Source organism: Pezoporus flaviventris, unplaced genomic scaffold (genome assembly GCF_033815535.1).
Source record: "Pezoporus flaviventris isolate CSIRO_AGI_PZ_B2104156 unplaced genomic scaffold, CSIRO_AGI_Pfla_v1 ptg000176l, whole genome shotgun sequence".
In the NCBI taxonomy this organism is placed as follows: Eukaryota; Metazoa; Chordata; class Aves; order Psittaciformes; family Psittacidae; genus Pezoporus; species Pezoporus flaviventris.
The window spans coordinates 79,957-102,588 of record NW_026892724.1 but is presented as its reverse complement, the minus strand read 5'-3'; the positions used below and the strand labels follow the sequence as shown (position 1 = coordinate 102,588).

The window sequence follows — 22,632 nt, the reverse complement described above, 5'->3', positions numbered from 1 at the left end:
AGGTCCCCATCCTGCCCCCGCCATGAGAACAGGGAACACCGGCGCCAGGCTCACCTTCACACAGGAAAGAGGTCAGCCTGCGAGGGCTAACCGCAGGCGAGGAGGAGGAGGGGGCAGAGGAAGGCCTGGCGAGGTGGGGCAGGACCCCCATCCATGCACCTGCAATCCAGCCTGGAGCTGCGGGGACATGGGGGCTGCAGCCAGCTCCGGGCTGGAATGTGGCCGCAATCCCCTGCCCTCACCCCGCTGGGACGTGGCCCCTCTTCGCAACCTGCTGTCCCTTTGCCACGCTCGGGGGGTGCCGGGGGTGATGCCACGCTCTGCCTCCCGATGGCTGCGGGCAGCCCCCAGCCTGGCGCATCGCTGGGAGCAGGGATGGATCCCACAGAGCTGGGTCCCGGCGGGCGCTGGTACCGAGAGCCGGTGCTGGGAGCGCTGGGAGGAAGGGGTGGCGAGGGGAGGGGAAGCTCCTTGCTCTGCTGCAAGAGCTGCCGAAGAGACAGGGGAAGCGCACGCACACGGACCTCGCCGCGCTCCCCACATCGCCCCGGCACCCCCCCGGCAGCCCACACGGCCGGGGTTCGGGGTGCTGTGGTGTTTCCCCAGCCTGAGGTCTCATCCGGAGCAGCGCGGGAGCAGGGGTCCATGCGAGCCGGAGCAGCAGGGCTGGCGGTAGGTGGGATGTGCAGTACGGGGGTGACTCTCAATCAGTCCCTTTGCTGTGTGCACCCCCGCCATGTGCGGGGCAGCTGTGGGTCTGGGGTGGGATGGGGCACTGGGCCATGGGGATGGAGCCCCACTGAGCCTTGGGGGATGCCATGGGTCCTGCTCTTACTGCTCCCCTCCGGGCAGCAACGGCTGCTGCAGTGAGACTGGGGGGGGTGTGGGGTGTGGGGGGTGTGTGTGAACAGCGAACCCTCAACCTCCCTTGATGGGGGCAGCAGGTGAGAGGGGGAACATTGCATGGGGCAGGCGCTCACTCTCCCGGCACTAACGGGTGGCAATGGGGAAGCTGTGGGGGGACAGATGGTGCCTTTTGCCTGTGCTGGACCTGAGAGGGGGTCACAGCAACCCAGGGTGCTGGGGGTGATGGGGGGACACCCCTCTGCTCTCCCCAGCCCCCATGATGCCGATGTTGTGGCAGCCCAGTGGGTGTCCACGGTGGGATGCTGGGGTAGCTATAGGGGCGTCAGGCCACGGTTGCTCCCCCCGCTCCCCATTGCTCTGCTTGTCCCTGGTCCTTTGGTGTGTCCCAAGGAGGGACAGGAACTCGCCGCTTCCTGCCCTGCACAATTCCCTCCCCACCCGCTCCTCCCGGGACATTGTATTTGGAGCCCTCCCTCCGCCCCTGCAGCCCCTCGGATCCGGGAATTGCTCTTCTTCCAGCGGAAATCCTGCTTTCCCAGCCAGCGATGGGGCTGGGAGGCCGGGGGGGAGGGAGCTCCTTCTTCCAGGTCAGAGCTGCTTTGGGGCCAGAAACCCCCTTTGAGCCTTGTCCTGCTCATGTGCAGGCAGGGGAAGGGGTGTCCCTGTGGGCATCACTGCTGGAGAGTGGCCAGGAATAGCACTGGAACAGCAGCACGCTGCCCATGGCGCTTCCCATCCATTCCACCCAGCTAGGGTGGAATGCTCCGGTGGGAAGACCACTCTCAGGGGATCCTCATGGTTATCCCCATGCACCATCCTCTTCCTCCTCCTCCTTCTCTCCCATGCTGTGCTCCTGCTGCTTCATCCTCCTGCTGTGTAGGTGTGGATGGGTTCCTCTGTCACCCAAATGCTTTCTGGGGAGCTGTTGGCACCCCTGAGTGCTGGGGTACCCACCTTCACCCTGCCTTGTCTCCATAGCACTGGGGGCGGGATGATTCCATATCCGCCTCCATCACCATTATTCCCCAAAGGGGAATGGAGGCAGGGAATGGGGTGATCCCCATGGGGTGGGTGACACTGAGCTCGGAGCTGGGGATGGGGCTGAACTGTCCCATAACCCACGGAGGCGGGGGGGGGGCCATGGAACAGATGGACAGACGGACAGGCCCCAGCCATGCCCGGTGGGGTGGTGGCAGTGGCAGGGGTGATGAGTTGGCTGGGGCTCAGCTGGCAGCTTGGCTGGGACCGGTGCCGGTGGAGCCGGTTGCCATCTGCTCCCATTCCCAAGCAGCCCCTTCCAATGCCATTGGGTATGGGTGCAGCTGCATCCCCCTGCTAAGGATGACACAAGGGGACAGTTTTGGTGCCACTCTGCCCTGTTGGGAGGGTCAGGAACCAGTTTTATAGGTACCCATGGAAGGGGATCATGCACGAGCATGGCACAAGCAGCAGCTGAACCCCATGGTGCTGTGGGATGTCAGCCTTGTGCCTGCCTGGAGGATGCTCCTCCTGATGTCAGCAACAGGGCGGGTGATTCCCACCGGAGGGGATGGGGTTTGGGAGCACTGGGCCTGTTTGTCAGCTGAAATAGCCACTTATGGTCAGCAAAACTAGAACCTGAACCAGCCGAGTCGCTGGGGTTGGGCAATGGCTGCGGTGTTGCCACACTGCAGGTGTTGAAAGGAAAGGTGGGAGAGCTGTGAGAGAGGAAAGTGAAACCAAATGGTAGGGGAAATGGCTCATCCAGCCCAAAGGCTCCATCTCCTGTGCTCTGGAGCTGGAGCTGGGGTGTCCTGATGGAGACAGAGCAAAGGGAATGGGGACAGGGACACTGCGAGGGCTCCTTCCCACCCTTAGAGGGATGCATCTCCCCTTGGGGGGCAGTGATGGGGTTGTTGAGGACACAGCAGCAGGAAAACCTGCTTGAGGATGTGGTTTCAGCCTGCACAGGGCTATTGCAGCCCATACAGGGCTGCTTTAGCTCATGCAGGGCTATTGCAGCCCATGCGGGGTGTTGCAGTCTGTCCAGGGGTGTTTCAGCTCATGCAGGCACGCTTTAGCTCATGCAGTGGTGTTGCAGCTTGTGCAGGGCTATTGCAGCCCATACAGGGATGCTTTAGCTCATACAGGGCTACTGCAGCCCATGCAGGGGTGTTGCAGCCCATGGATGGGATGGTTTAGCCAGTGCAGCGGTGTCAGAGCCCACCTCGGGGTGTTTCAGCCCATCGAGGGGTGCTGCAGCCCATTGATTGCTGTTTTAGCCCGTGCCCTCCTCTCTGTCCACAGGAGCCTGTTCCCATCCCCGAGGTGACAATGGAGCAGCTGAAGTGACCTGAGGAGCTGTTGCAGTGAGTGGGGTCACCACAGACAGGAGCACCCATGGGTGCCAGGGGGGACCTCTTCACAGCCTGCTCCCTGCTGCTGGCTGTGCCGGGGCTATTTAACTGGGACATGCTTGCACACGCGTGTGCACACGTGTGTGCTGTGTCAGCGGGGCTCGTCCCTCCGTCCCGCAGGTCGTGCCCAGGATGGGCTGTGTGCACTGCAAAGAGAAGGGCACCCGCAAAGGGCAAGTGGGGGGCGAGCTGGGTGCCCCCCAGCCCCCTGTGTCCCAGTATGACCCCGAGCCCACGCAGCCGGGTGCCATCTTCACCCGCATCCCTGACTTCAACAACTTCCACGGCGCAGCGGTCCCTGCAGCTCCATCCTTGCTGGGGCCGGGGGGCTTCACCTCCAACACGCTGCAGATGCGGAGCGGGGGCATCTCAGGTCAGTGGGGGGGGGGTCCTGGTGCACCCTCGAGGTGCTGGGGGGTGCGTGGGGGTCACTGTGGTCCCCTCAATGTGCTGCAGGGGGAGGTGTGACGCTCTTCATTGCCCTCTATGACTATGAGGCCAGGACGGAGGATGACCTGACCTTCCAGAAGGGGGAGAAATTCCACATCATCAACAACACGTGAGCCCCCCTGCACCCTCCTGCCACCCCCAGTGTCCCCACGCCATGGGTACCACTGCAGACGCAGACTCAGCTCTATCACTGAGTACCTATGAGAGCCATGTGGGTCACGAGTTGTGGGGTCTCAGCAGAGACAAGGGCCCCACAGTGGGGCAGAGCAGGATCTGGGGGTGCTGTGTGCAGGACAGCCAGGTCCAACCCTGTTCCTTCTGTCACCCCGTTCCTCTTCCCACAGGGAGGGTGACTGGTGGGAGGCCAGGTCGCTGAGCTCGGGTGCCACCGGCTACATCCCCAGCAACTACGTGGCCCCGGTGGACTCGATCCAGGCAGAAGAGTGAGTAGGTGGGGGGGGCAGGGATGGAGGGAGGGCACGGGGTTCCCATGGGGTGCCCATGGGGTGCTGAGCCCGGCCCCATTGCAGGTGGTACTTTGGGAAGATCGGGCGCAAGGATGCGGAGCGGCAGCTCCTGTGTCACGGCAACTGCAGGGGCACTTTCCTCATCCGGGAGAGTGAGACAACCAAAGGTATGGGCACAGGGATGGGGACACTGGGGGGTGCACCCCACATCCCCCCCTGAGCCGTGCCCACACCTAGGTGCCTATTCCCTCTCCATCCGGGACTGGGATGAGGCCAAAGGAGACCATGTGAAGCACTATAAGATCCGGAAACTTGACAACGGGGGCTACTACATCACCACCCGTGCCCAGTTCGACACTGTCCAGCAGCTGGTCCAGCACTATATAGGTAGGGTGGGATGGCATTCCGGGGGGGGAAAGGCATGGAGGGGTGGTGGCATCGGGTAGGAAAAGCCCAGGAGACCCAGTGGCAAGAGGCAGCTAGAGGGGTTGAACTGGAGAAGGGGTGGCATTAGGGAGCACCCTGAGTGTCCCCTCTCTTCCACGTCCTCGGCACAGGCAGCTCCGAGGTAAATAGCCCCTGGGTCTGGATGGGGGGTTTTGGGGTTCAGATGAGAGGGTGCACCCCATTGCACCCCCTACCATCTCCCTCTCCCATTGATGTGTCTGACGTTAAGGGGTGCCTGGGCCGTGTGGGTGATGCCGGGGCTTGGGGTTGGGGGCGAGATGCTGTTGGGTGATGCGTGTCCCCTCGCCGGTGCCGCAGAGCGGGCGGCCGGGCTGTGCTGCCGCCTGGCTGTGCCGTGCCCCAGGGGGACCCCCAGGCTGGCCGACCTGTCTGTTAAGACCAAGGACGTGTGGGAGATCCCCCGCGAGTCCCTCCAGCTCCTCAAGAAGCTGGGCAATGGGCAGTTCGGGGAAGTGTGGATGGGTAGGGCCCGGTGGGCAAGCGGGGGCAAGTGGTGGGGATGGGGTGACGAAGGGGCACCCCCGGCCTGGCATCCACCCCAAGGGAAAGCAGCACCAATGTGTCCCATGTCCTGCTCTAGGGTCACAATGAGGATGCCCCATCGTGGGCGAGCAGCCCCCCCCCATTTCAAATGGGAGCACAGATCCAGGCCGGGGGGACCCCTCTTTGTCATCCTCTTCCTGCAGTGCCCCGTGCTCGCTCCGCTCGGCATGCATGCTGTATTCATCCCATCGCATTCCCCCGCTCCTTCCTCCCTTCCCTGCATCCCTCTGCCCCGCAGAGTGTAACGATGGGTTGTGCCATCTGCTCACCCGTGTGTGCCCCACTCTGAAGCCCCAGACCCTGGGATTAGCTAAGGACGCCTGGGAAATAGTGCGGGAATCCATCAGCCTGGACAAGAAGCTCGGCATGGGATGCTTTGGAGACGTGTGGATGGGTAAGGCTGGCCTGGCCGGCCGGGGTGGGAGGCAGCAGCATCACGGGGTACCAGGCATAGGCTCCCCATGGAGGGACAGGGAATGGGGTAAGGTTGGTATGAGAAGCTCACGGGTGTCTTGTCCCCATGAAATGGAATGAGGAAGGCTCCTTGGCCTGGGGGGGTATGGTGGTGTCAGGACCCTTCCTTGCCCTGCCTTGATTTCCTTGCTCCTCCATGCACGCATCCTTCCCTCCACCCATTTATCCATCCATCCATCCATCCATCCATCCATCCATCCATCCATCCATCCATCCATCCATCCATCCATCCATCCATCCATCCCTCCCAGCCCTGCCAGGGCTGGCTGCCCCCTGTGCTGGTGGTGATGCTGTGATCCCTGGTGCAGGGACATGGAATGGCACCACGAAGGTGGCGGTGAAGACGCTGAAGCCCGGCACCATGTCCCCAGAGGCCTTCCTGGAGGAGGCTCAGATCATGAAGCGCCTGCGGCACGACAAGCTGGTGCAGCTCTATGCCGTGGTGTCGGAGGAGCCCATCTACATCGTCACCGAGTTCATGAGCCAGGGTGAGCGGGGGGCAAGCCTCACCCTGCATGGGCGCTGCTGGGCAGGGAGCAGGTCCTAGGGTGGGAGGTTTGCCCCCTCGGATGGGCACAGATGGTTCTTGGATGCTTTGAACGGCACCCTCTGCTTGCAGGCAGCTTGCTGGACTTCCTGAAGGATGGGGATGGCCGCTACCTGAAGCTGCCCCAACTGGTGGATATGGCTGCTCAGGTACTGGGGATGCTGGAAGGAGGTGGGGGTGCCCCCATGGGGTACGTCCTCACTGTGTCCTCCTCCGCAGATCGCGGCGGGCATGGCTTACATTGAGCGGATGAACTACATCCACCGGGATCTTCGTGCTGCCAACATCCTGGTGGGAGACAACCTGGTGTGCAAGATCGCTGACTTCGGCCTCGCTCGCCTCATTGAGGACAACGAGTACACAGCGCGCCAGGGTGAGCTGCTGTGGTGCCACAGTGCTGCTGCAACCACTGCCCTGTGCTGCGGCCCCACTTGGGGCTGGAGCTGGTCACCACCAGTGATGGGTGTCCCAGGTGATGGGGAAGCAAACTAAAAAGGCTAAAAGGGCTGACAGGAAAGCTGGAGAGGGGCTTTAAGCAAGGGATGGAGGGACAGGGTAAGGGGAATGGCTTTAACCTGCCAGAGGGGAGACTGAGATGAGCTCTTAGGCAGAAGCTCTTCCCTGTGAGGGTGCTGAGGCGCTGGCACAGGGTGCCCAGAGAAGCTGTGGCTGCCCCATCCCTGGCAGTGTTCAAGGCCAGGTTGGACACAGGGGCTTGGAGCAAGCTGCTCCAGTGGAAGGGGTCCCTGCCCGTGGCAGGGGTTGGAGCTGGAGGAGCTTCAAGGTCCCTTCCAACCCAAACCAGGCTGGAATTCTGTGGGTGTCCCAGGGGATGGGTGCCCCAGATGATGGGTATCCCAGATGCAGGATGCCTTGGGTGCTGGGTGCCCCAGTGCACAGTGTCTCAGTGCAGCATCCTCCCACTGCAGGGTGCCTTGGATGCAGAACGCCCTCAGTACAGGTTGTCCCCGCTGCTGGCTGTCCCCATGTGGGGTACCCCGGGTGCAGAGGGCTGCCCCAGCTCACCTCCCTCCGCTTGCAGGTGCCAAGTTCCCCATCAAATGGACTGCTCCAGAGGCTGCTCTCTTTGGGAAATTCACCATCAAGTCGGATGTCTGGTCCTTTGGCATCCTCCTGACAGAGCTGGTGACCAAAGGCCGGGTGCCCTACCCAGGTACGGCCCCCCGGGGCAGCAGGACCAGCAAGGCTTGCCCTGTGCCTCCCTATCCGAGCCACTGGGGGTGCCAATGGGTGTTCCTGTCCCGCAGGGATGAACAACCGGGAGGTGCTGGAGCAGGTGGAGCGCGGGTACCGCATGCAGTGCCCCGGGAGCTGCCCCCCATCCCTGCACGAGGTGATGGTGCAGTGCTGGAAGCGGGAGCCCGAGGAGCGTCCCACCTTCGAGTACCTCCAGTCCTTCCTCGAGGACTACTTCACCGCCACCGAGCCCCAGTACCAGCCTGGTGACAACCAGTGACCCCCCTCCCCCGGGTTTGGGGTGGCCTTGGGGCAGGGGAGGTGCTCCCTTTGGCCGTGACCCCCCAAAACCCACCCACTGGGAGGTACTTGGGGTGCCCCATGGGGGACACGGGGCTTTGCACAAGGATTCTGCCCCCAGAGAGGGGGCAAAGCAGTGCCCCCCACCCCTTGTTGCCTTCACAGCCGGCTCTGAACCAGAGGAGTGCTTTGGGGAACCTCCCCATGGCCCCCGGACACTCCTGTTATAGCAGCAGAGGCCTTGGGGTTGGGGGCTCCATCTCTTCTTCCCCAGCAGCTGGGGGGGTTCAACCCACCCCAAATCCTGGCTCTGACCTGGAGAAAGTCACCTCAACCCCCTTTATGTCATCTTTAATTTATAGGATTTCATACCCTTCACCCTCAGGGACCCCTGTATTTGGGGGGATCCCCTCGTGTCCATCCCCCCCCCCCCCTTAATCTCCTCTCCTTAAAGCCATAAACCTCTGCTTGCACTGGGGGGGGTGATGACACACAAACAGGGAGTCTTGGGATCCCAGGGGTTGAGGCTGGGGGCTCAGATCTGCCCCTGGGGCTGTTTCCCATTGCCCTGTGTGGGGGCAGGAGGGGGGGGTACGGGATGGGGTCTGCCCCACAGTGCTCTGGCTGCAGCTTGGCTCCAACCCCTGTGACAAGACATTATCAGGGGCTGATGGGGGGATTTGGGGTGCAATGTGAATGTGATGGGGAGGGGATACCCTGGCTTGGCCCCATGGCCAGCACCCCCCTACACCCATAGGGCAGGGCTATGCCAAGGGGGAAGGATGAGGGAACCGGGGGGGGGGGGGGAGTCTTCATTGTTGATGGTTTTATAAATGCAGTCTGTAAATAGAGAGAAATAAAACCTTTCTAACAAGTGGGGGGGAGCCTGGGTCCTTCTGACCCCCCTCCTTTGGGGAGACGGGCTGCCCCATGGTAAGACCATGCAGGGTGGGTTTGGGTTAAAGGGTTTCACAGTGGGATGCAAGCAGGCTCTACAGGGAGGGGGGCGTTGATTTGATGTTAATGCTTGGGCTGCATGGACCTGGGGTGAAGCAACAGTGTCTGGGGCGGGGCACAGCACCCCTCAGCACCCAAGGGGAGGGGGCTCCTCCAGCCAGAAGCAATGGGGAGCTGGGGAAAGAGTCTTCCCCCCCCCCCCCCCCAAAGGTGCTTGGGTTGGGTGCTTGAAAGGAGCACCCTGTGGGTGCTGGGGGGGTGGGGGCAAAACTCAGCATCCAGGCAGGAGGGCTCTGGCCCCTTCCCCTCCTGGCTGCGCGGTCCCTGCAGCATCCCAGAGGATGCAGAGCCGAGCCCTGGCTGCAGCATCTCCTGGAGAGGAGGCAAAGCAGCTCAGCATCAGCTCCCCCGCTGCAGCCCAGGGATGGATCCAGCACGAGGATGTGGCATGAAGTCCCGCCCTGTTCCTCCCCAGGCCCCCCCTCCCCATGGTGCCAATCCCTGCCCATGCGGTCCCGCTCCGGCTGGCTGCTCTGCCAAGCCTCCATCCATGCGGGATGGAGGAGCAGGGGGGTTCTGGAGCCAGGATGCTCACCCGGTGCCAAGCGTGCGGTGGGCGCAGGTGTGAGACCACTGCAGATGGCCGGCGCTGGCACACGGTCATTGAGGGACATTTGGTCCCTCAATGGGACCAAAAAGGGGCCATCCCCACCCAAAACAGGGCCTGTCCCATTCAGCCCATGCTCTCCAGGGGCTGGTAGAGCCCGTGGAGCTCCTGGGTTGTGGATCAGAGCCACATCCCTGCGGCAGGAATGGCCAAACAACAGTGGAAAGTGGCCAAAAATGGGGCTTTGAGCTTGACCAGGCTTAGGACTGCTGGCCAAGGCCTGCAGGGACTGTGTCTCCAAAGGGGAAACTGAGGCAGAGAGGGGTCTATCTGCAGTCACCCAGCAGCTCAGCACCAGTCTCTGGGAGGGTATGCCTTTTTCCATGGATAAGCAGCTGATCTTTGGGAAGAGCCATGCACCAGCCCCAGCAGCATCCAGGGAGCAGCAGGATTTGGGGATGGAAGGTTCTTGGCTGATGATGGGGTCGCCATGCAGACGCACATGGATGGGGAGGAGGCACAGCAGGCGTGGTGCTGCTGGTGGCTGCTCCAAAATGATTCCACTGGGGAGAAGTTTGGGATGGTTTTGCCTCTGCTCTGGGGCAGCACAGGGCAGGAATTCAGGGATGGATGAGTCCCTTTACATGTACTAAGGCAAAACCCACCTGGTCCAAATGCTCCACCGATCCCAGAGGGGCAGGATCACCCCAAACCCAAGTTGGGGCCTCTGAACCACGCTCTTCCCAAACTCCTGCATCCCACCAAAGCATCACTCACCTTTCACTGTCCCCCTAGCTCTGCTGTCCCTGTGCACCCCAGCTCTCCCCTGCTACACCCCACTGCCCCCAAGCCCTCTGCACCCACCCCAGGGTGCTGGTGGCTTGCAGGCTGCTGGCCACCACCGCTCATCCAAGCCAAGCCGAGCATCCCAGGCAGGTCTGATCGTGGGAAGGGTGCTGAGGAGAGGGTCCTTGCCTCTTTGGGATGGAGGGGATTGAGGCTGGAGCCCGCAGCGTGTGGGGACACGGTGCTGCGAGCAGGGGGCAGCGGTGGCCCCGGCTCGGCAAAGCAGCCACTAGATGGTAGCGTAAGTCCACGCCAGCGCTGCTGACACAGCACTTGGCTGGGAGAGGGGACGGGGTGCCCGGGTGACCCGGGTGGCCCTGGGGACCATCCTCCGTCACCCACCGTTAAGAGACCCCGGCGGGGCTGAGCACCCGCCGCGTTGTGACTCGGGTGGCATTGGGCATGGTTCACCCATCCCAGTGCCCCCTACCATGCCCCCGAACCTCCTGTGCCCATTAAGAACCAGGGGTGAGGGCGGAATCCACTCCCAGACTCATCACCCCCATCAAACCGAACCCCCTTCCCATCCCCATCTCCCCATCTGCCCCCCAACACCAAAACACCCCCCGCAGCCGAGCTTGGCAGGGGACAAACCCAGGCCTGGGGATAAGTGGAGTGGTCCCCAATGCACACAGCTCAGCTTAGGGGTGCTGGGCACCCATGGGAGCCCAGCAGGGCTCAAGGAGGGGTCCCCCTCCACAAGGACCCCACTGCAAAGAGCCTGCCTTTGCTCCTCGTCCCTGCTCCCAGCCCTGCCGAGGGCTCCATGCCAGACAGATATATATATTTTATGATAACTATAGAGATGCGCTTCAAACCTGACAAAGGACTTTGACAGTTTTAAGCATCTCTTTGATTAATACATGACCTTTTAATGCTTTGGATTAAATGAATAAATCTTTTACATTCTAACCCATTCTGCTTGCAGCAGAAAGGGTTTCACATCTCTGTCCCTCTGTCCCTCTGTCCCTCTGTCCCTCTGTCCTGCTCTCCCACAGCTACACTCAGGCTTGCAATACCCATTGGGTGCAGAGCCCTGCAAGGCGAGAAGGGAGGGATCCTCCTTGGGTGTTTTGAACCATCCCTAAAAATAGCAGGAAAATTCAAAGCTGACATTCAGGGCGAGGGGACGAGGGAGCAAAGTTGCTCACTCAGCCACCAGCAATTGCAGTGATCCTGTCTGCGTGTGCAGATTCCTCTGCTGACCGGGCTGCAGCCCAGGCCTCCCCACTGCTCTGCTTCCCGAGTGATGCAGACTGATCCCCATCCTTATCCAGGGTGTGTGGAATCCAACTGGTTCCCAATCCATCCCTGCTAATCCCTACAGGGTGCACAGGATAGGATGGAGCTCACGGCTTTTCAATAGGTCCCCACTGGAAGACACCACCCTGCGTGACCCCAGTTCATCCCAACGTGGTGGTGAAACTGGGGGTGTCTGGATTCACTCCTTTCTGCCTGTTGATCCGGAAACAGGCATCAGACCCTGACCTGCCCCACACAGGCGAAGGGGCTGCTGTAGAACCAGGTGCTGTGTCTCTCCCTGCACCCATGTGTTCTTTCATCGATGACTCACGTGTTATTAGCAGCCAAGCAATATTCCCAATTCCCTGGAGTTAACCCTTCACTCGTCACTCACAAAAACACAATGTCATAACAAACATCACTGGTATTATCTACTTTAATTATATTGGATCTACCCGGCTCTGGGAACATTAACAGCAGCGGAGGCTCGGAGGGAAGGTGGTGGGGAGATGCTCAGGGGAGCCATGGGGTGCTCCAGGTGCTTGGAGAGCAGCTCCCTGCTCTGTCCCAAGGGGGTTCGGTCATTACTTGGCCTCCTGGAAGACCTGGATAGGAGGGGATCCCAAAGGATGTGGAGGAGCAGGGTGTTAGTGAGCAGTGGGGATGCTTCCAGGCACAAGAGCTTAAGAAGAAATTCATTAAAAGTAGGGGAAAATAAACCAGGGGGTGCTCCGTAGGGTGCTGAGATGCAGAGGGTGCTGAAGTGATGATGCGCACCTCGGTTTGTGCCAAAGCGGGGGTGCACAGGCTGTGGTGTCCCCAGATCCCATATTCTTAGGGAGGGGGTGCGCAGTGCCCGGGAGAGGGCAGCAGTGCCCCGCGCATCCCATTGGGATCACGGGGGGGGGGGGGGCATCCCGGGGCGGGGGGGCGGCAAACCACCTCCGGTTACCCCCCCCCTTAAAGTATTCCCCTCCCCAAGCAGCGCGCAACGGTTGCGCGCCCGCTTGCGCCCCTCCCTGCGCGCTTCGCAGCGGCGGGGAGGAGAAAGAAGGCGGAGGGGGGGGAAGAGGAAAAGAAGGAGGGGAAAAAAAGGAGGGGGGGGGGGGAAGGGAAAGGAAGGACTACAAGGCCCGGCATGCCCCGGCGGTGCTGCACGGCTCCCCGGGGTGCCGGATGCTGGCCGTGCCGCTGACAGCGGAGCGAAGCGGAGCCGCGGTCCCCCGCCGCGCAACGGAGAGGAGCGAGGGGCTGGGCGCGCCGCGCCGCCGGCTGCGCTCCCCCCCTTTTATCCCAGCCCCCACAAAGCCGGGAGCGGCAGAAGGCAAGAGCGAGGGAGGAGGTGGAGGAGGAGGAGGAGGAGGAGGAGGAGGGAAGAGAGGAGGAGGAGGAGGAAGGGGGGAGGCAGCGGCAAGCCAGGGCTCTGCTGCGCTGTGTCTTTCTTTGCTTTCCGCAGGCGGCGAGCGGCGGAGGCGCAGAGGGGAGGTCGGTTCCCTCCGCCCTCCCGCTCCGCTGCCTTTTGTGTGTGTGAGAGGCGAAGGGGGGGGGGGAAGAGGAGGAAAAAATAAAACCCATGGAAAAAAAAAACCCAGATGAGCGTTAGAGGGGAGAGAAAAAGCCGGAAAAATCATAAAATAGAGGGGTGGGGGGGGTGGGGGGGAGAGAGGGAAGGACGAGAGAGGAGAGGAAAGAGCAGGCAGGGGACGGAGGAGGGGGTGGGCTGGCAGGAGCGGAGTTGCCTGGGGAGAATGTGAGCAGGAGGCGCTGGAAATGCTCTCGTTGAAGGTGGCGAGCGGTGCCGAAGGCTCCGGGACCCCCGCGGCCGGCCAAGAGGCAGCCCCGCCGGACGGCAGGAGCCTCCCCAGGCGGGCGGGCTCCGAGGGGCTTGGAGCGCAGCAGCCGGCGGGTGAGTACCGGGGGACCCCCCGCCTTTGTGTGTGGGGCTGGGAGGCGGGAATGGGGTGGGAGGACGCATGGGATACCCCCTTCGGGAAGAGCTGGAGGGGGGGTTGAGGAGGGGGGGAGGGAGGAGGCGGCGTGTCCCTGTGTGGTTCCCCCCCCCTCGCCGTCCCCTCCGCCGAAGTTGCGCGGCGAGTTGGTGCCAAATTGCAGGAGTTTAATGGTACTTGGGGCGGGGAGGGGCGGGCGGGGGGTGGGGGAGCTGCGGTCTCCACGAGTTCAGCCGCCGACCCCCCCCTTTTCCCCCCCCCCCGGGCTGCGAGCGGTGAGTGACAGCTGTCAGAGCCGGCTCGTCCGCTAGAAGGCAGGGCCGGCGCTGGAGCCTGTCAACAACGGGCTTCCCGGGGGACGGCGAGACCCCCCCGGGGCTCAGCATCCCGCAGCCCCCCCGTTCCCTCGGCAGCCTGGCCCCGGGGAGCAGCGGGCTGGCGAAGGGAGGGGGGCAGCGGGCAGGCCTGGAGGTGGGGCGGGGGTGCTGGGGGTGCTGGGGGCTTCACCCCATCGCCGCCGGTGAAGTTGCGTGGTCGCGGCGCGCGGTTGTCACTTCGGTGCCTGTCATCCCCCTTTGATTTGTTTTTATTGATCAGCTGATATAAATTCCTCCCCCCCAACCCTTTCTCCCCCCCTCCGGCGTGCTTGGGGACCATGGGGGGACCGGTGACTTTGGTTGCTGGCACCCCACAGGGTCACGCTAACACTGGACCCTCTGCCCGCCCTATGGGGACGTGTTTGGTGTCCCCGAGGCAGGGGGACAGGCGAAGACCCCCGCGTGTTTGGGTGCTGGGGGAAGAGAGGACGTGGCCCAGGCTGCGACCGGGTGGCCTCGTGCCTCCAAGCCCTGGGCCCGTGGTTGCCAGAACGGCCACCGAAAGCCACGGGCTGAGCTCATTGTGTTCCGCCTCCAGCCCCGGCGCGTGGTGGAGTCGCTCCAGATTTATCCTGGCGTGACAGAGAGCAGAAGCGAACCCCCGGGGTGACGGGCACTGATCCTGCCCTCGCGCTTGCCAAGGGGGGTGCTTGTGGTCCGAATCGGGGGGCCCCCCACCCCAGGCCTCCCTCCTCTTCCTCACTCCCCCCCCAGGTGTCCCCTTACACTGGCTTCTCCTGCTGGGCTGTGGAATTTGCAGGGGAGGGTGTTGGTGGGAAGGGGGGGAAAGAGGAGGGAAGGGGGGGGCTGGAGAAGGGATGGCGTGGCGCCAAATTCCGCTCTGCCATGTCTCTGTAACCTGAATAGGCCAGCTCCATCCCCGGTGCGAGTCCCCGGGGGCTCCGCCGCGCTCCGATGCAGGCAGGCAGGAGGTGGCCTTCACCCCCCCCCATTCCCATTCCATACACCCCATCAACCACGGTCCCGTTCCCTCCCTCCCACTGGGCAGAGCCACCACGCGCCCGCCGGGATCGGATCCGGCAGGAGGCGGCTGGGAATGTGGGGAGCACAGGGAGCAGGGAAGGTTGGCACCGTGGCGGCAGGGACGGGGTGGCCAAGGACATGCCAGGAGCAGGATGGCCGGTGCAGGAGAAGCGATGGAAGCCTATGGAAGGTTATGGGAAGCCTTGAGGAGGGGCCGGCACTGCCCTGGCCTCCTTAGAGGAGGCAGCAGAGACCCGGGGCAGGCTATTTCTGCTGAGATCCCGAGGAAAGCTCTGGGAGAATTGTGGGCTGCTATAAATAGTGTGTGTCAGCCGAGTGGAAACAGGGCCTTGAAATGCTCCTGCTATTCTCCCGAGTGCTTGGAACCAGCTCTTGGTAAACAGGGCAGCGCTGGGGAGGGCTGTTTCCTTCTTCCGGGCTCGCTAATGGCAGTGTGGTGGGGGGGAGCGGGAGGGATACGGAGGGGGGGGGGATGGATTTTCGCCTGGCCATAGGGCAGGGCTCTCCCCACGGGGCCACCCAGTTGGATGCTGGGCTGTGGCCGGGCTGCCCGGATGCGGGATGGCCCCTGCATGCGTCGCAGATGTGCTGTGTCCTGTCACCCCCTCGGTCCCCTCCCCGGCCTTGCTGCCGCTGAACTCCGGGGCTGGGATGTGCCACGCGGGCTGGCTTCAGTCCTTGGGGATGCTGGGGTGGTTCTGGGGGTACCAAAGGGACCCCCACTCCTCGCCATGTGTCTGTCCGTCCATCCAGCCTAGGATTGTTGCTGCTCTGCCTCAGGGCACGTGCTGAGCCATGCCTTGGGCTGGTGCATGTGCTGGAGGGCGGGTATTTGATGTGGTGGGACCTTCCTCAGGCACTCGGGACCTCGTCTTTTGGGGGGCTTTGACCTCACGGTGACGAGTACCTGGGGTGTTCGTTTGGCTCCCAATGGTCCCACGCCATGGGTGAGCGCTCAGCTTCGTGTGAGGAGCCAGCATCGTGCGTGGCATCACCTCCCCTCGCGCCCACCCCCAAAATTCACCTCCAGAGTTGCGTTATGGTGATCTTTCAGTCAAAATAACACAAGGGAAAGAACAAACTGGGTGCTGCTGAGGCCCCCACCATGAGTTTTTAAGGTGATGTGCATCAGGCTGCGTGGTGAGAGCGATCTGGCGCGCTTGCGGTGGGATTTGGCACAGCAAAGCGAAGCAGGCTGGAGTCCCCAGGGTGCTGCCTGGCTCCATGGGCTGCCTGACCTGCGGGGAGGTTGGGACACGCAGTGCTGCTCCGCATGGGAAAGGGCGAGCACCACTCCGGGTTTGGGGCTTTTTTCCCCCTCTCCATCTTTTTCTTTCCCTTTCTTTCCTTTATTTTCCTGTTTCTTTTCCCTCCCTCTCTGTGGGTTGAGCGTTGGGGCGACAGACAGGGAAAGTCTGAGCAATGGTCTCCGTGCTGGTGCTGTCTTCAATCACCGTGTCCCAGAATCCCTCGCTCTGGGCCTTCTAGGCACAAGGGCTTACAGGGAAAATCGGCAGCTGCAGCTGCGAGTGAAAGCACAAGAGCCCGGCTGGGTCTTTGGCATCGGCAGGAGAGCAGAGAGCCGGGGGAGGCGAGGAGGGGAGCGGGAATGGAGGGGGGGGAACGTGCCCTGTGGTTTCTTTCCAGCCTTTGCCACCGAGGGTTGTGTTTCAGAGCGCGGGAAGAGGAGGGAGAGGAGAGCAGAGCGGGGGGGTGCAGAGTGATGCCTCCGGGGAGCTCATTAAAACCCGTCGGCTCCCCCCTTTTCGGCGGCTGGATACAGGGAAGCGGCGATGGAGGGGAGGAAGGAGGGAGGTGCCGGGAAGGAACATGCCTGCGGAGCGGCTGCCCGGTGGGGACACTCGGGCCCGGGCAGGAACGCTGCCCCGGGGCTCACCTGCCGCAGCACGCCGGCCGCCTGCGCCAGCGAGCCCCGACGGGGCGGGCGCAAGGCACGGACAGGAGCCCCCCGGGACACAGCATGGGATGAGCTTACCCGGGCATGGGGGGACGCGGTGGAGGGGACATGGGGGGCGATGGATGGGGTGCGCACTGGGTTTGGTGTGCACTGGGTTTGGTGTGCCCAGACATGATTTGGTGTGCACAGGGTTTGGTGTGCACAGGGTTTGGTGTGCACTGGATTTGGTGTGCACAGACATGATTTGGTGTGCACAGACATGATGTGGTGTGCACAGGGTTTGGTGTGCACTGGATTTGGTGTGCACAGGGTTGGGTGTGCACAGGGTTTGGTATGCACTGGGTTTGGTGTGCACTGGGTTTGGTGTGCACAGACATGATTTGGTGTGCACAGGGTTTGGTGAGCACTGGGTTTGGTGTGCACAGTCATGATTTGGTGTGCACAGACACGATTTGGTGTGCACAGGGTTGGGTGTGCACAGGGTTGGGTGTGCACAGGGTTTGGTATGCACTGGGTTTGGTGTGCACTGGATTTGGTGTGCACTGGGTTTGGTGTGCACAGACATGATTTGGTGTGCACAGGGTTTGGTGAGCACTGGGTTTGGTGTGCACAGTCATGATTTGGTGTGCACAGACACGATTTGGTGTGCACAGGGTTGGGTGTGCACAGGGTTTGGTATGCACTGGGTTTGGTGTGCACTGGATTTGGTGTGCACTGGGTTTGGTGTGCACAGACATGATTTGGTGTGCACAGGGTTTGGTGAGCACTGGGTTTGGTGTGCACAGTCATGATTTGGTGTGCACAGACACGATTTGGTGTGCGCAGGGTTTGGTGCGCACTGGGTTTGATGTGCGCAGGGTTTGGTGCGCACTGGGTTTGGTGTGCACAGGGTTTGGTGTGCACTGGGTTTGATGTGCGCAGGGTTTGGTGTGCACTGGGTTTGGTGTGCACTGGGTTTGGTGTGCACAGTTTTTGGTGTGCACAGGGTTTGGTGTGTGCAGGGTTTGGTTTGCACTGGGTTTGCTGTGCAAAGGGTTTGGTGTGCACAGGGTTTGGTGTGCACAGACATGATTTGGTGTGCGCAGGGTTTGATTTGCACAGGGTTTGGTGTGCATAAGGTTTGGTGTGTACAGGGTTTGGTGTGCACAGGGTTCGGTGTGCACTGGGTTTGGTGTGCACAGGGTTCTGTGTGCACAGGGTTTGGTGTGCACAGGGTTTGGTGTGCACAGGGTTTGGTGTGCACAGCGTTGTGTGTGCATAGGGTTTGGTGTGCATGAGCAGGGTTTGTTGTGCGCAGGATTTGGTGTGCACAGGGTTTGTGCTCACAGGATTTGCTGTGCACAGGCTTTGGTGTGCACTGGATTTGGTGTGCACAGGGTTTGGTGTGCCCTGGGTTTGGTGTGCGCAGGGTTTGGTGTGCACAGGGTTTGGTGTGCACTTGGTTTGGTGTGCACAGGGTTTGGTGTGCACAGGATTTGGTGCGTACAAGGTTCAGTGTGCACAGGTTTTGGTGTGCATGGGCAGGGTTTGGTGTGCACAGGTTTTGGTGTGCATGAGTCGGTTTTGGTGTTCACAAGCAGGGTTTGGTGTGCACAGGTTTTGGTGTGCATTAGCAGGGTTTGGTGTGCACGGGTTTTGGTGTGCATGAGTCGGTTTTGGTGTTCACAAGCAGGGTTTGGTGTGCACAGGTTTTGGTGCACATGAGCAGGGTTTGTTGTGCACAGGTTTTGGTGTGCATGAGTCGGTTTTGGTGTTCACAAGCAGGGTTTGGTGTGCACAGGTTTTGGTGTGCATGAGTAGGTTTTGGTGTGCACAAGCAGGGTTTGGTGTGCACAGCATATGGTGTGCACAGGTTTTGGTGTGCACCAGATTTGGTGTGCATGGCAGCAGGCCATGGTGAAGGGGACAGGGACAGGCAGCCCTGGGTACCTGCTGTGGATGCCAAATCCCACTTCTTGCCTAGTGCTGTTGATTCAGGCCTGGCTCTATGCAGGGGGACGGGGGAAGTGGCTCAATGTGGTATTGATCCTCTCGGAGGGAGAGCAGAGCGGTTCTGGCATCCGCCAGCTCCAACCTCTGCCCTTCCCAGCGCTAAACAAGCTCCAGGCGGCGGGAGCCGCATCCCATCTCCATCCCATCCCCATCCCCATCCCATCCCCGTGCCGCCGCCCCCGGGGCCCCGAGCCCCACGCACGGTCTTTGCTCTTCGCCTCCTGCTGACTTCAGCGCATGGGCTCGGGCTCAGCGCCTGAGCATTCCTCACCAAACCTGGGCCTGAAATGTCTGGAGGAGGATGGAGCGCCTTGGGCGAGGGGGATGAGCTGCTCGGCTGTGGGAGAGAGGGAGGCTGCTGGGCTGGAGGCGACGAGGCCCTCCCCATGGGCCCCCAGGAATGAATCCTGCCTGGCTAAGTCGGTGGCTGGGTTTGGGATGGATGTGGATGAGCAGAAGCAGTGGCAGGAGGGGAACGTGGTCCTCAGTGCGTCGCTGAATGGGTGGCATGGGGAGCAGGATGGCGGGGAGCAGGGTGGCATGAGTAGGGTGACATGAGTGGGTGCACCTGGGGAGGAGGGTGACAGGAGCAGGGTGGCAGGGAGCAAATGGGGCTGGGTGCCTGAGGAGGGACAATGAGGGCTGGGAGGGAGGCGCTGGGCGGGAGCTGTGTGAGAACCAGTTTGCGAGGTCCAGATTGGCAGCAGATCCTGAACCAGGAGGAGCTGAGCATCCACACGGCCCCTGCCGAGATCAGACGAGACGACAGCGCCTGGGTTTGGGGGAAGAAATTGGAGGCGGGGGAAGCTTTTTTGCTGAGATGAAATTTGAACCCCAAAGTGGGAGGGAAGTGGAGGTGGGGGGCACGGCTCTCTCCACATGGTTATTACTGCTGTTTTCCACCCAGCTGAAAGGAGAATGTAGCTTAATATGGACCCACGGGGAGGAGAAGCGCTCGGGAACGGGGATTTGTCAGGAGGGAGCTGGGAAACAGCGAGACAGACCTAGAGGTGAGAGTGGCCAGCACTGCCCAGGGAGGGGAGCCGGGCTGCAACAAGGAGCTATTGTTCTTGGCGAGCCCCCCCCCCCGGACCCACAGAGCTGGCGCGGGTGCGGGGAAGGGATTTGGGGACCGGTTTTCCCAGCGGATGGTTGGCTGGGGAGTGGGAAGAGCTGGCGGTGCTGAGGCTCACCTAAAGGACGGGCTTGGTGGGGATGGGGAGGTGATGGCAGGTGAGCTGGGAGAGGAGAGGGATGAGACGGGGGAGTTGGTTGGGGTGTGGGGATGTCACCCTGTGACCCCAGTCCTGCTGTGAGCCCCTCTTGGCTGTTGGCATCTCCCATCCCATGTCCCCTCACTCAGTCCCTTTCCTCGTGGCTTCCATCAGCATCTCTCTTTCTGCCCCCAGCATCGCACATGGAGGTGTTGGCAATGAGCAGTGACCCCGTCCCGCTGCCCCCAGTGCCTGGGGACACCCCTTGGTGCTGACAGGAGGGAATGTGTGGGACCAGCGAGGCGTGCAGGGGGAGATGCGCAGCCCCACGGGATGCGGGGGCTGTGGCTGGGGAGGGGGCGGCGAGGCAAGGACCGGCCTTTGCGTGGCTTGGGGTGATGCTGGGCTTGTCCCAGCCCTCCCCGAGCTCCCTGTGCTGCTGCTGGGGGCTGGGAAACAGCCCGACCCCCCCAGTGCAGCCCTGGCATGCGCTCCCATCCCCCCGGTTCCCACCTCCCCGGTGCTTCCAACGCAGCAGCGATGCCCTGAAGGCAGCAGAAGCACCTTAGCAAGTGCACGCTCGGCGTCAGAGCACGCATGGGTGGCTCTGGGTGCGCTGCTGCTCTCCCTCTCTGGAGCACCCCAGGTTTAGGGGGTACCAGGGGAGCTTCACCCCTCCAAGCCTCAGTTCCTGCTTGGAACGGTTTCCTCTGCTCGGTGCCACCTGGGGGGTGTCATCGCGTGTTGTCCCCCCACCACCCCCAGCCCACCAGCCACACGTGGTGGTACCACAGCACCCACGCGACGCCTGCATCCCGCCTTCCCCATCCTTCATCCCTGCGCCCTTCCCTCCTCTTCCTCCCAGCCTCAGCACCCTGCAGCCGGGCTGGGTGCCCGTTGTTGGAACAGGGGAAAGGGGGGGGAATAGCGTTCCCCTCCCCTCCCCGGCATTCCTTGGGAGTGAAACACAAGAGCTGGCAGGGCACTCCTGCTTTCTCTGGCCTCCGCTGCTCCGGTGCCTGAACAAAGCCCTCCTGCCTCCACTGGGAACCCAGGGTTTGAAACAGGAGAGGCTGCTGGTGCAGTGTGGCAAGGGGGAATGTCCTTCATAGCCTGCTCTGGGGGTCTGGGGTGGGTAGGGGACAGAAATGGACGTGGGCAGCAGCTCCAATGGGGTATCCAGGCTATCTGGGGACTGTGGGGACCATGCCCACCCCGTGGCATCATCCCCATCCAGGGCTTTGCATCCCCACCATCTCACTGCCATCACATTGCTATGGAAACTGAGCCCTGGCGAGGCCTGCCTCAACCCCGCTTTGCCCCCACTTTGGTCCCACTTTATCCCCGGCTCTTGCGCATGGCAATACAGGTCTGTGCATCCAACCCAGCTTCCCTCCCCTTCATCCCAGGAGCTGGAATGATGCATCCCAAAGTGAGCGTGCACTCCGGGTCCCCCAGAGTGGGACCCCCTTTTCCTTGCAGAACAAAGCTCCCCCCTTTTCCTTCCCCACCGCCCCCAGTGAAACAGGCCCCTCTCGGAGCGCAGTCCCCGACAGCGAAGGTTATTTTAATGGATGCATTACTTTAAACGAACCCTCCACCATCTGTTCCACCCCCTAATTACGCATGCAGGAAAAAAGCCCATCTCTCAGCCAGCGCAGGAGAAAGTAAAGATATAAGTGATTTAAATGCATGTTATCCGCAGCTCCGCCGGCAGCTGGGCTCCTCGCCTGCCTCCCGCCTGCCTGCCTATGGAGCCGGGCAACTTGTAGGCAAGAAGGGATGGTTCTCCTGGGGCTGGATGCTGCTGACACCTTGGGGTGCTGGGTGCGGGATGCTGGGTGCAGCAGGGATGTGGTGGCTGCATCTCCCCATAGGTCAGCTCTGCCCGCAGCGTGATGGCGGTGGATAAGTGTGGGGCAGGGTTTAGGGAGGGAGCACCCCTGGCTTGGCCCTGATGGTGTTTGGGGGCTCACATGGGCTGGGGCTCCAACAGTGCTGGGGTGGTGTGTGTGCGGCCCCCCCCCCATGGTGAGGGGATGGAGGGGGCTTCTGAGTGCAGGATGCGCTCAGGGCCATGCGGCTGTTGTTCAAGCAGTAGCTGGGTTTCCAGGAGCCATCCCAAAACCAGGGATCCTGGACTGGGGGTGGATGATGCTCAGCCATGGGGATCTGTCCTTTGGGGCTGTGGAGGCTGAGAGCAGGGTTGGAACAAACCCCCTTTGGAGAGGCAGAGCCCAGAAGTGTTTGAAAACCCTGTTTTTCAGTCAACCTCTTGGTATCTGGGGGGGTGACAACACATCAGGGTGGGACTCAGTTTCCCCTGTCTCCAACGCAACCCTTGGGACCGCGCTGGATGCTTTAGGTGACAACCACCATAACCTGTGCGGCGCCGGAGCGGTGCTGGATGCCGGTGTCCCCCCCTTCCCTCCCTCCCTCCCTCCCTCCCATCTCCTTCCCCTCCTTGCCTGACTGCAGCAGATGCGCGAGCTCTGCAGGAAGAGGGAATTAAGTTGGGCTGGAGGAATGTGTAAAGAGCGCTGCAGGGCCGGAGGGTCCGGTCCCCCCGCGGGGACGGGCAGTCATGCAGAATTAATCCGCCTGCAGCCGCACCGAGCACCGGGGAGCGCGGGGGGCGCTGCGGGGGGCTGCGGGGCCGGGCCCCCTGCTCCGGTGCCACCGGGAAACTCATCAGGAACAATGGAAAGCCCCAAGTCAGCTCTTTTACCCCCAAATCCCGGCCCGGGGGCGGGGAAGGAGGTGGGAGGATCCTGCGAAGCTGAAGGAAAACCTGTTTGCTGTAGGAAAGGGAAGGA

At 62.0% G+C, this 22,632-nt stretch overlaps 2 protein-coding genes across 10 annotated transcripts in view; both read left to right on the top strand.

Moving 5' to 3' along the window:
• The first annotated feature begins 582 nt into the window (after positions 1–582).
• LOC133283441 (proto-oncogene tyrosine-protein kinase Yrk) lies at positions 583–8,316 on the top strand. Of its 2 annotated transcripts, none has more exons than XM_061480184.1 (13): positions 583–672; positions 3,154–3,215; positions 3,384–3,636; positions 3,720–3,822; positions 4,058–4,156; positions 4,244–4,347; positions 4,418–4,567; positions 5,430–5,585; positions 5,974–6,153; positions 6,285–6,361; positions 6,432–6,585; positions 7,255–7,386; positions 7,481–8,316. In XM_061480184.1, the coding sequence occupies exons 3-13, from the start codon at positions 3,396–3,398 to the stop codon at positions 7,687–7,689; spliced, it is 1,605 nt and encodes a 534-aa protein (XP_061336168.1). In that variant the 5' UTR covers positions 583–672; positions 3,154–3,215; positions 3,384–3,395; the 3' UTR covers positions 7,690–8,316. The 2 variants fall into 2 exon arrangements, with proteins under 2 accessions (XP_061336168.1, XP_061336167.1); XM_061480183.1 differs by lacking the exon at positions 5,430–5,585 and adding an exon at positions 4,946–5,110 and having other exon boundaries at positions 584–672; positions 7,481–8,314.
• Positions 8,317–12,661: 4,345 nt separating this feature from the next.
• LOC133283423 (transcription factor Gibbin-like) overlaps positions 12,662–22,632 on the top strand; it is a 48,296-nt gene continuing 38,325 nt past the window's right edge. For 2 of the 8 annotated variants that reach the window (XM_061480158.1, XM_061480157.1), the window contains exons 1-2: positions 12,725–12,846; positions 13,147–13,267. Coding sequence is in view for 4 of the 8 variants with exons in the window: in XM_061480152.1 (XP_061336136.1) it covers positions 19,423–19,612 (190 nt within the window). In the remaining 4 variants the exon portion in view is untranslated. Of the gene's footprint in view, positions 12,686–12,724; positions 12,847–13,023; positions 13,268–19,263; positions 19,613–22,632 lie in introns of those variants that run through there. The other 6 variants (XM_061480155.1, XM_061480153.1, XM_061480152.1 and 3 more) reach the window with 4 other exon arrangements.

Coding starts and splice junctions, on each gene's coding strand:
- LOC133283441 (XM_061480183.1), top strand. CDS start 3,396: ATGGGCTGTGTGCACTGCAAAGAGAAGGGCACCCGCAAAGGGCAAGTG. Junction 3,637..3,719: donor GCGGAGCGGGGGCATCTCAG/GTCAGTGGGGGG, acceptor AATGTGCTGCAG/GGGGAGGTGTGACGCTCTTC. Junction 6,362..6,431: donor TGGTGGATATGGCTGCTCAG/GTACTGGGGATG, acceptor CCTCCTCCGCAG/ATCGCGGCGGGCATGGCTTA.